The following is a 12058-nucleotide window of genomic DNA, read 5'->3' as shown; positions in this document are numbered from 1 at the left end:
TCTTCCTAAACATACCCAAGAAATTTCATGACTATAGGTCAAATAGTTTTGGAATTATGGCTAATGAATTATTCATATGTACGAATGGCAATTCTGCTCTGTGTACACGACGTATATGCAAAAATTCAGTTTTCACGGCGCGTAGCGCCGGAAAATTTTTCGCTACACGCGCAACCCGTGGTCCGATTTTTATGTTTTTGGTATCAAAAGATGCGCAAAGCTCGAGGCTAAAAAGTCATAACAGCTCGGGTTGCGAAAAAAAAATTTTTTTAGAGGCTATCACGGAAAATGTTGAGGGGGGGGGGGCGGATTCCGCCCCCGGCCCCTTTAGGGTTAAATATCATGTGTTTATATGAAATGATCTGTATTATTTTTCAGTTTTGCTAAAGTTGATCTATTTAATAATTACAGAAAGTTTAACGCACCTAATATACACATTTATACCGCACAATTCAGGATGATTTTTTTAAACAGTTCCTGAATAATTTAATGATCAAAATATATATGTACATGTATGAATAGCTTTTATCACAGAAGGAGGTGATGCTTTTTATAAAAATTTAACAATTCTTTTTTTTTTACAAAATTTAACAATAATTAACTGTAATCACATTGGAAAATGTTAACCATTAAAACTCTCATAGGAGCCAAGGTTTTGATATATACCTGAACTGGATAAGATATCCTGATCATTTGTACTAAAGAAGATGATATCTATCATCGTAGCAGACTTTTAAGCGATCCTGGTTGGTTTTTCTACAACTTTAGAACAAGCGGGTGACCAAGAAGAGTCGTTTAAATTTGTTTGTCGGAGAGTGAGGATTTATAATGCAATAATACTTGTCAACAACGCCGAATGATCTTTCTTCCACTCGGGAAACATACCACTCACAAAGACATATGTCGCGCGACACTCTGTATACCTTCGGCCAAAAGAAATTTGCAATCGGACAATCGATGAGTTTAGCTGTGCTGAGCTACCCAGCCATCACGGCATCATGAGCCAGTTTAAACACCTTTTTGGTCTCAATTTTGGGTAATTGTTCAACCATTTTATACAGATGGTGATTTTAATTCCCTAAACAGCATACCATCGGATATGGAATACTTGACTCATTTGCCTTACCATTGACTATACCTTCTTGTACAAGTTCCTAGCATTTACTTAAAGTTTCGTCATTCAACTGGCCCCGATTTGTGCTTCTAGGACTCTTCAGTAGTTGTAAGCCAGCACGTTTTACCCTCTGATCGTGGGGCAAATGCGGCCGACGCGTCGTCAACGTCGCGTGATTCCGGCGATTATGACAGTCATTGCAAAGAAACAGTAACCATCGATTCTCCCCAAACAACTGGCCAATGAATGAGGCCGAGCGTTGTCCCGATACCCAACGACGTACATTGAGAATTTGTAACCACACACGGTTAATAAAGCATTAGTCATTACTTAGCCCTCAACCCATGGTAATGTGTATATAATTATGCACCCTCTTCTCTTGTTTTTCTCCCAAAACAGTTAAATTTACCTTAAAAGCAACCAATTGATTTTAACTTGGGCGTCTGTTCTATTTTTTCTTGTGCTGGTCAGACGGAAAATAATTCGCGATTTATGATCAATTATTTCATGCTAAAATTCGATTTTCTTTGTTAGATGCATAATATGCAATGTGAACAAATTTTATGTTACAAAAATTTTTTTAAAAAAAATCATCGCTATGAAACTCCAAAATAGCACGGGGAGAGCGACTATTTATTGTTTCTATTGTTTTTACAAAATTTTCCACAGGGTTTTTGAGGCTGCATGTTGGAATGATTTCATGCCCTGAGTGCATGCTACTGAAAACCTGAGAGTTGAAAGATTGAATTCAGAAAGGAATATGGGCCCCTACAATCTCACTGACTAGGGCCTGTTATCTAAAATCACGCCATGATTCCAAGGTCCAAAAGATGAAGTGTTTACGGCATTACACGATTGTTTACGTAGTATGATGCTGCTGGCAAGATAAAGCCAAATATGAATGGGTTTCTTGTGTTCAGCTTTCATTCTGATTTAGCTCCGGGATAGTTTGAGGCCCCTGACTAACGGTATATGCACTGGTTTTGCTTTAGCGGAAAAAAAAAATTCGAATAACGGGAAGCCAAAGTTTGAAGACTATCCACTCGCTGGTGGCACTAGGAAGGCTAACATGATTATGTAGTCAGAGAAGAAGCCACATCTGTAAACGAAACCTCCAAAGATAAACCCATGATCTGGTGTCCTGCCTCGTCATGTGCAAACCAGTTGAACCAATATTAGATCAGGTGAAGTCTGTGGAACCTTGCCGGGGTTCATTTCATACCAAAGCGAAAAAAAATACGCACATTGTGAGATATGAGTGGAAAGGGCCCATGCAATATAATTCTTTTAATACAATCCTTGAAAACGCACCTCTGTCTCCCATTTAACCTATTCTAAATTTCCGTTTTGCAATTTTCAAGGTTATTTAAATTTGGTACCTTTTTTTTAGTTTTTATGCTAATGCAAATTTCCGTATTCATGAGCAAAGCTTTGATGTTTCTCTGAGCAGAAATGTCAATGTTGAATTCATTTCAGCTCAAAAAGATCTTAAATTGTGGACATATTGCTGTCATAAATGTTCTTTTCTTTGGTGATTCTTTATTGCGTCAGTACATGGCAGTAAGCCAATAAACAAATGTTTGCAATGAGCAATTATTTTAGCAAATTTGTGGTTCACAATTTGAATGGAAAACCCTAAACTGAACTGTGTCTTCCCGAAATTACATTACAGCAACAGTGCCCTCAGTTGTCCAGAAAAGCATGGAAAAGGTTTGGAGTTTTATGTACACTTTCAATGAAGATTAACCAAAAAGGGATGTCCAATAGTTTTCATTCATTTCAGAGAGGTACAAAGTTGCACAAAATTTGTTCCTTAGAAACATTCGTGGCACGTACCCTTTAAGTGTATTTACCTAGATGGTCGTCTAGCTGATTTACATACAATACATCGCAATGAGGCATTGAATGCCAGTACATAGACACATTAATACTGTACCCCTGGATCATGATGGACCTGGTTCCTCAACCCTTCATTTTTTTCATAATCTCCAGTGCATGACCTGGTGCAAAATATTCTCCTCTTCTACACTCGCATCGTGATTGTTTTGGCCGAATCTTTTAATTTAGTAGAATATAAATAAAACTAAAATTCAAATTGAAATGACTTTTAATATATATATATAATTGAACTACACTATCCACACGTTTCTGAAATTTGCATTCAAAGTTTCACCATACACTAAACGCACAATTTCTCGACGTTGATGCAGCATACACAGGGTGAGTCAAAACCGGGTTCCAATATTTTCAACAGTGTGGCTCGCCCTATTTAATAAAAAAAAACACCATAGGAATAAATTACATGTTATTGACTTGTAAATGTGTGAAAATTTCGTTTAATTTGCATACTCTCAAACGTTATTTCTCTTAAATTTTTAAGAACTATCACAAAATTCACCTGCACACCACTGATCATTTACCGATACCTACTGATGAAAGGGCCTACCCCTGAACCTTGCAGGTATTTATACCTCCGTTAATAGATGAAAACTTGCAAAGGTAAACAGCCAAAAATCATAATCGTCTTAAAAAAAATAAGACTTGATTTGTTTCTCATTATACAAAATACAAATCTGACAGGAACAATAATGGCTCAGTCTTGACTCAAATTATTAAAATCGAATTTGTATTTGAATGCCTGCGTTGAATTTGTGGTTCTTACTCAGCTGAGTAGCTTCTACACATTTAGAATTCCATGTAAATTTCATGTATTTTAAGAGGAACTCCTTTTTCTCTATTGAACGTCTGCAAGCCTCTGGAGCAAGAATGAAAAGTAGAAACGCGGATAAATTGTCAAAATTTCGTAATTATTCCATAACAAAATGTCATTTTTTTTTTTCGATGCGTTATGCAATGCATTTAATTTGAAACTTCAGTATTGCTTTAAAAAAAAACAACAATGAAAACAAAATTCGGGATGGAATACCAAAATAGCACGGGAAAAGCAAAGTTTTTTTAAAGGCGTTGTGAACCATTCAAATGTACCCCCAAAAGGGTTTTGGAGTTGCTTATATATTATATATTGAAATGATTTTTCTGCTCTGAGGGCATGCTACCGTAGCCTGACAATCTTAAAGATTGTACCCCAAAAATGAATATCTGTCCCCTAATGCTTACTGACTGTTATCTAAAATATCACGCAATGTATCAAAGGTCCAAAACTGAAGTGTTTACGGCGTTTGCGAATGTTTACAAAGTCTGATGCCGCTGGCTAGATAAAGCCCAATAGAGTTGGGTTTCCCGTGCTTCGGTTCTGTTTTCGTTTCGGGAGAATTTGAGGTCCCTAACTTAGGGGAATCCGGCTCAGTACATGCCCTTATTCTGCTTCAATACAGTACAATAAAATCAATCTTTATTATCCCATTGTGGACAAGTTAGTGGCCTTTTGACGCAAATTTACAAACACATAAAAAGCATTAATGTAAAAACGGCACCAATACAGACATATATAGCACATAAATACGTGAAAAAAAATAACTCATACAATCTTTAGGCAAGTAAAATGAATTATTTACTGTGTAACTGGCTGCTATTTCAATATGTTTTGCATACGAAGCCAACGTGTGAAGAATATCAATTTGGTTGTGACTTTACAAACTCCAAGAATGATTCTAAAGTCAGAGACGAAGCCGTACCCGGGGATGAATCCGTGATTTGGTAAACTACCGGCGATAAACCCATGATCTGGTGTCCCGCCTCGTCATGTACAAACCAATTAAAAACAAGATCAGCTCAGACGTAGTGTGTGAATTTGCAAGGGTTCATTATCAAAACGAAAATAGTTATGCGTATCTCGAGTTACAGTTCATATTATCTATTGTGTTTACTTAGAGGGGCGTATAGCCGATTTACATTCAATCCATCGCAGTAGGGCATTGCACCCCAGCACAAAGACAACTTCTAGATAATTTTCCTCTCTGATAGTGAATTTCACACCTTCCTTCAACTCGGCGAATACCAAAATGCTGCGAAAGACCATTCAGGATTTGGATTCGGGAAGAGGGCGTTTTCCTCTGTGATTCTGTACAGACAACCCGCCTTCTCATTACGCGAAAACCAAAAAGTAAACCTTTGAAAGAAGAGCGTTTGTTTCTTAACAACATCTTCCTGAAAGAAAACTCCAGCCACACAAATGTAATTTAATGTGACCTCGCAGTTGCTGTGGTCGGTTTAACGTACAAACCTGAGCAAAAAAGGAGGTATTTTCCTTTGCTCGCCACGCCAAACCATTTCTAGAAGCTACTGAACTATCGACGATTACTGTGGTAGACGCCAGTCGGGTTTTTCTTGGAAACAAGGAGACCATCGACACAATGGATCCGAAGACAATCAAAACAGACACATGAAAGTCGGAGGTAAACAGCAATGACATTTATTCATTTCAAATGAGGGTCATAATTGTAACTGAATATCGAAGGATTTTTTTGAATCATTGACTCTTTCCAGATACTTGTGTCAAAGTTGAGTGAACTTGTGCAATACTTTTACGAGACTCGTGACAGTGGTTGTACTTTGACTATAGCTTCAAAAGGAATTATTCAATGATTCTATTTTAGAATAATGCATTTCTTAAACTACTCGGGATTCCCCCCTTTGTTCACAGTAATGCCAAAGACGTAAAACAGAAACTGCAGGTCTTTGTCCGGACTCCCATCCCACATAAATCCAAGACACTTTATTTCGAACTCCATCCCGAGACATCCGTCTCATCTCTGAAAGAGGTAATCCAGAAGAAGATCGGTGTGGAGGCACGACATCAGCGTCTGTACATCAGGGAAAACGTCCAGGTCGGTATCAATTTCATATATATCCAGTCTAATGTCCGCATTGTGGGATTATATATTTTCCAACTGGGGACATCACGAAGAGGTACATTTATGTCCGCAAGAGGGGCACTTGGGTAAATCTGAGGGGGGGGGGGGTCCCCCGCCACCCCCTCCCCGAGTGTTCCGCAGCCCCTGCAAACCGAAGAAAATCAGTATCCATTCCTTCCAACAAGGCTCCAACGATCGTAATTTGATGGCTGTTTAAACAATGCACAACTAAAATCATCTCTCTTTCTCCTCTGATTTTGTAATTTCCTTTTTTTACATGATTTCACTTTGTTAGCTTTGTGACTTGCTCACACTCGAGGAGAATGGCGTTGAAAAGGATAAACTGATCTCTTTTCGTCTATCATTAGATGACGCAAATGATGACGATGTACCAAAAGGTAAATGATAGAGGGTAGGAATAAATGTTCTGGTGAAAAAAATCTCAATTTGAAAATATATGATGAAAACAAGTTCAAGCAGTGCTCACCAGGAATTTTTGTCGCTAAATTTTGGGCCTGACTAGGCCTTCGTCGGAGCTGGTAGTTGGACAGGCGGATTGAATGCAGAAAATTCCACATTTAAACCTAAATTTGAGCTTTGAGCTTTTAAAAAAAGAACATGATTTCTTTCTGTTAAACTTGTTGTTGATAACTTATACCGTGGTGGTCGTGTTTTAAAATGTTTCACTGACGTTAATAGTTCTTTTTAACAGACAAAGCAAACATTGACGATGAGTACCTCAAGGACTTGTCCTCAAAAATCGAGTCATCATGGAAGGAATTGGCCAAACACTTAGGATACGAAGAAGCGGAGATTGCAGACATCCAAACCACCAACGAAGGCAGCAATGACGAGAGCCGTCACGTGCTACTCACTTGGTGGGAAAAGACGACAGATCACAACGAAGCAGTTCAGAAGCTGAGACGAGCATTGGAGGCCATCGGGTTGACTGATTTTGCCCAAAATGTACCGGGTGAGCTAATGTGCAAACAAGCAGATACATTTAGGGATTAATTAGAGATGAAACTTTACATGAGACGCTATAATTTAAGGATAAAAATATATGGTACCCCGCTCTCATACCGGACCCTTTAAACAAATAAGCAACTAAAAAAAATACCTAATTGTTAAAAAAACTGCCAACTTTAGAAAATAAACCACAAAAACAGTAGAGATAGTTTAAAACATTTGGTAATATGATCGCTATATTTTCCTTTTTACATCAGTAACGAGCGAATCAAGAGACGAAGCAGCTGGAGCCGAGCCAGAAAGGCGTCAAGATGCAGGAGTAGACGAGGAGAGCAAACAAAATGGGGCGGTATCAACCGAGGAAGAGAAACTGAAAAAGGAACAAGTTGACGATCAAGACAAACCTCAGCTAATCAGGTAAAACATGATTAAACACTGGCATACGTATTGCACCTCGTGTTTGAAGAATTACACAGGCATCAAAGTTCGTTGGTTTTTTTTTTTGACAACTCCCTTGGAAAACAAAATTTCCTCATTTTAATAATAGCGTAGAGTGTGGTTACGGTGAAAGTTGATGGTCTTTATCTTTGTTCCTTTAATATGTCAATTCAAACAATTGAAAGACCCTCAGCATGCAGTACTGCTTTTCTGACAGTTGCAGATATGTGCAAGTCTTCATCCAAAGTCGCCGTTCACAAAAACCAAAGACAATGTGTTTGCTAGTGGATCCACAGACACCTGTCTTGATCTTAAAGGTGATAATAAGCGAGAAAATTGGTGTGCAGCCTCAACAACAGCGACTGTTCATCCGAAGAAACCTTCGTAACTTTGAGGTAAAGATAGCTCTATATTTTATAAAGTAACCATGTGGTAAATTCCCAATCTACATTACATCGAATTAAAGGCCATGCATTGTGGGTTTTAGTGTCAGCCTCTTCTGATTTACATTACACTAGTCGTGCATATTAAACCAGTGCTGCTTCTGATGTCAGTGCAGTGGCACTTAAGCACTCAAGTAATAGATTAACAACGATTATATATAGCCCCACCGATTCAGTCTCACATGATTTCATTGCACCCGGATGAAAGTTAATTTTACAACTTTTGTTTAGCCAGGTTGTGTAGTCACATCCACCCAAATGGCATCGTTCAACTCTTTTTTTTAGAGAGTGCACTGTGTGTAACATCAGGGTGTTATTTTTTCCAGCTTCATAATTTGCTGACACTTCACGACTGTGGAACATCTCACTCCGTCTGTGCACTGATGGCCTACTGGGTGGTGGACTAAAAGGTATATGATTAAGAAAAAATATACCCTTTCGAGATGTTGATAAACCTGAGGGCTTCCCTCGTAATTTAGGACGGGATGCCAAATCAACCTCAGTATCTATATTCATTTCTCAAAAATGAACGACCTAAGCAACTTTAGCGAAAGCCTTTGTACTGGTATATCAAATTGTCAGATCAGGATCCACGCTCTTGCATTCTGCTGTTTTGTGAGTCTGGTGAATAGCAAGTACTTGTAGTTTAAATTGTGTTGAGCCACCTCCGATGTTATTCTCACAAGAGAAACACTCATTGACATTGATGCTTTCAGTTACACACTGACGAAAAGGTTTCTTTTTGTTTCGCAGACAAACAAATTGTTGATGACCAGTTCTTTCGGGACTTGGCTTCGAATACTGAATCATCTTGGGAAGAAATGGCGAAATTACTGGAATTTGAAGAGGCAGAAATCAAGCAAATCCAAACCAACTCCCAAGACAACAAAGAAAGGAGCCTACAGATGCTACTTTCTTGGTGGAGAAAGCAAACAAATCGAGAAGAAGGATTCCAACGTTTGCGAGATGCATTAAATTCAATCGGGCGTGCTGATTTGGTCTTAATGATTCCATCAGATGAGCAACAGAGGATGAAACAACTTGGTCCTCGAGACAAGCCTCATCTAGAGGTACAATTGGGAGGGGCTAAAGAACAGAGCAAGCAAAAGGTGGCTACGTCATCTGAAGACCAGAGACATATGGTCGGTCACAGAGACAAACCTAAGCAAGAGGTTCAAGTGGGAGGGGCTAAAGAACAAAGCAAACAGAAAGGGACTACATCATCGGAGGACCAGAATCCAGGACAGGAGGAAGTTGTTCATCGAGGCAAACCTCAATCAGAGGTACAAGTGGGAGGGGCCCGAGAACAAAGCAAGCAGAAAGGGTTGACATCATCGGAGGACCAGAGACCAGGACAGGAGGAAGTTATTCATCGCGACAAACCTCAATCAGAGGTACAAGTGGAAGAGGAGAGCAAGCAGAAAGGGAGTACAGCATCTGAGAAGCAGAGACCGAGACACGAGGTACACGGCCGACTTCACAGACAAGAACCAGGAGCTGTTGAAGAGCATGGCATACAGAAGCATATCAGACCATCAGATGAGGAACAGAGACCGAGTCAGGAGGAGGTTGGTCATCCAGACAAACTTCAATCAGAGGTACAAGAGAAAGAGGAGAGCAGGCAGAAAGGGAGTACAACATGTAATCGACAGAGACCGGGACAGGAGGAACAAGACCATCTTCAAAGACATGATGAGGAACAGAGACCGAGTCAGGAGGAGGTTGGTCATCGAGAGACGGCTGAGGTACAGAATCAAGTTGCAGGTGCCGGAGAACAAAATTCCCAAAATGTTTCAATGACATCATCCCAATCACCCTCATTTAAAAATCGTTTAAAAAGGTCTGTTCTCTCATTATTGCCGAAAAGGAAGAAGGCAAGAGGGCAAAAATTAGGACATGAGCAGATGGGGGATGAACACAGTAGGCAGGCAGAAAACCAAAGGGCTGGGTTTCATGAATCACGGAAAACGCAGGAAGGGACTTCATCATCTGATGGACTTTGTCCGAAACAGGAGTATGTTGGTCATCGAGATAAACTACAAAAAGACGTTTTAGTAGAAGGGGATAAGGAACAGAGCAAGCAGAAGGGGACTACATCAACTGGGGACCATAGACTGAGTCAGGAGGAAGTAAGTCATGAAGCCAAACCTGAACCAGAGGAAGAAGTGAGAGAGGCTAAAGAACAACGCCAGCTGAAAGGAACTACATCATCTGAGGGACAAATACAAAACCAGCAAGAGGCAGGCGGCACAGAGCCGAGTATTCAGAAAGAGAGGATGCAATCATCCGAGGATCATGGACTGAAAAGGTTAACACACCAAAATCCAAGTCATGGGCAAGTGGATGTTGCTCCAAGAAATCATTCAGAGATACAACAGAGTTTGGTCAGGGAAACGACATCACAAGTCGGACAGATAATGCAGAGTCCAAGTTCAGTTCAAGACATCGCACCTGTAGGACTCCAACTAGGAGCCTCATCCCCATCAGCTGCTGTACTCAGATGTGGACCCGTGCAAGTGCAACACGTTTCAGTGGATTCCATGCATATTGGCGGTGCAAATAATCCGACCTTCCTGGGACCTGTAAATGATCCTACTTTCACCATCATTCAGAACGTGGCTATGCCAGAAAGCAGTCCAGGTAAATAATAATACGCAGATTCCAGTATATCGTATCTTCTCTCGCTTGCTATTTTCTCTGTTTTCCTCTATCATAAAGTCGAAAATTGTTTTCAAGATATACTGTCCGTGCCCAATAAATGTTCGCTGCTTCTCCACTAAAATGCTATAGATATTTTTTCAAATGCTATAATTAAAAGACAAAAAAGGTGCGTAGCAAGGTCATTTTGATTGGGGGGGGGGGGGTGGCATTGTAGACGTACACAAAGGGCACATTGTTCTTTTTCTTGGTAACCCGACCTCCGTAAAATAAAATAAAAGAATGGGGGGGAGGGGGACTGGACACCATTTCCTATTGGGGCCATGTGCAAAGCGGACGACCATGGGAACTATTGGGCAATTTAATAGTCAGTGTTCTTCGTGCTGGCACAATTGCTGCGTTCATGGGACGATAAATATAAAGACAACTCGTGGACAAAAAATTCTTAAAACTCTCCAGGGGGAGTAATAACCACCTTACCCACCCCAGATGCTACGCCACTGTACTCCAACAACTACTTTAATTCTATTTGGGGCAACAAGTAGACTTGTTCCCGGTCCTTACATTATCGACACTTAAAATACATTTTTCGATGAACGTGGGATTATTTTCGATGTCTAAAAATACTGTTTGTATTACAAGAAAAATGGCAATTTGCAAATAAAGTGTATTATATGGGGTTTAACTAGAATATAATACATTTTTAAATATTCGGCTACAAAAAGTGACGGAGACGCCAATTGTGCCACTAATTGATAATATGGTTTGGGAAAAAACGGCTAAAAGGGGTCATAGGAAAATCAAAAACATGAAGTGCGATTGTATACATTTGCTTCAAAGGAATTCTGGTTTAATAACGGAGGGGTGGGGACGCTGGATTTAAGTGCATCATTTATTTTTGTTACGCCTGTGCCGCTGCAAGATACACAAGTAATGTTGCATCTTTTCTTTTAATAGCCGAGATGGGAAGAGCTAAATCCAGTCCGAGTGATGCTGCTAGTCAGTGCAGGAGTGAATTGAAAGACCGGTATACTACCACAGGTAGTTACGTTCAGTTAATACCCTGGGTCGATGACGACATGAAACATATTACGGACATATATACAGAGTTACAATTAGAACAGGGTGACCAGGATGACATAGAGGGGTTTGTTAAAGAGTATGGGGACATTTTCCTCGTTAAAACTAAAGACGGGAATGTGATTAAACGCGCCATTTTGTGTGGGTCAGCTGGGATGGGGAAGTCAACCATTATTGACAAAATGGCATACGACTGGGCTACAGGTGTTGCACTTGGAGAGTTTCCACTTTTGTTTGTATTAAAAATGTCCGCTCTCGAACAAACGTCGGATCTTGTTGATTCAGTGTTTGACCAACTTTTATCAGATGACACAAAGGTTAACAAGCATGATTTGGAAGCATTTATTAAAGACAATGGTAGTAGTGTGCTCATTCTGATAGATGGTTTTGATGAATTCGGGACAACTAACCTGGAACCAGAGAAATTTGGGTCCATTCTAAGAATGCTCAATCGAAAATTTGGCAAAAAATGTTTTGTAGTTGTAACAACACGCACCTCACACTTTGCTAAATTGGCAAGCAAATCACTCATTTCCAAACCT

The 12058-nt window shown here is 39.8% G+C and overlaps 1 protein-coding gene across 1 annotated transcript; it reads left to right on the top strand.

Annotated features, from left to right (window-relative positions):
• The first annotated feature begins 8782 nt into the window (after nucleotides 1-8782).
• On the top strand, nucleotides 8783-10426 carry LOC119726032 (neurofilament medium polypeptide-like). The gene has a single exon (XM_038197651.1). The coding sequence runs from the start codon at nucleotides 8783-8785 to the stop codon at nucleotides 10424-10426; it is 1644 nt and encodes a 547-aa protein (XP_038053579.1).
• Nucleotides 10427-12058: the final 1632 nt, after the last annotated feature.

The sequence above is a fragment of the Patiria miniata genome, unplaced genomic scaffold (genome assembly GCF_015706575.1).
Source record: "Patiria miniata isolate m_02_andy unplaced genomic scaffold, ASM1570657v1 HiC_scaffold_19, whole genome shotgun sequence".
NCBI lineage: Eukaryota > Metazoa > Echinodermata > Asteroidea > Valvatida > Asterinidae > Patiria > Patiria miniata.
The sequence above is the reverse complement of the archived record's forward strand: the minus strand, read 5'-3'. Positions and strand labels throughout refer to the sequence as shown.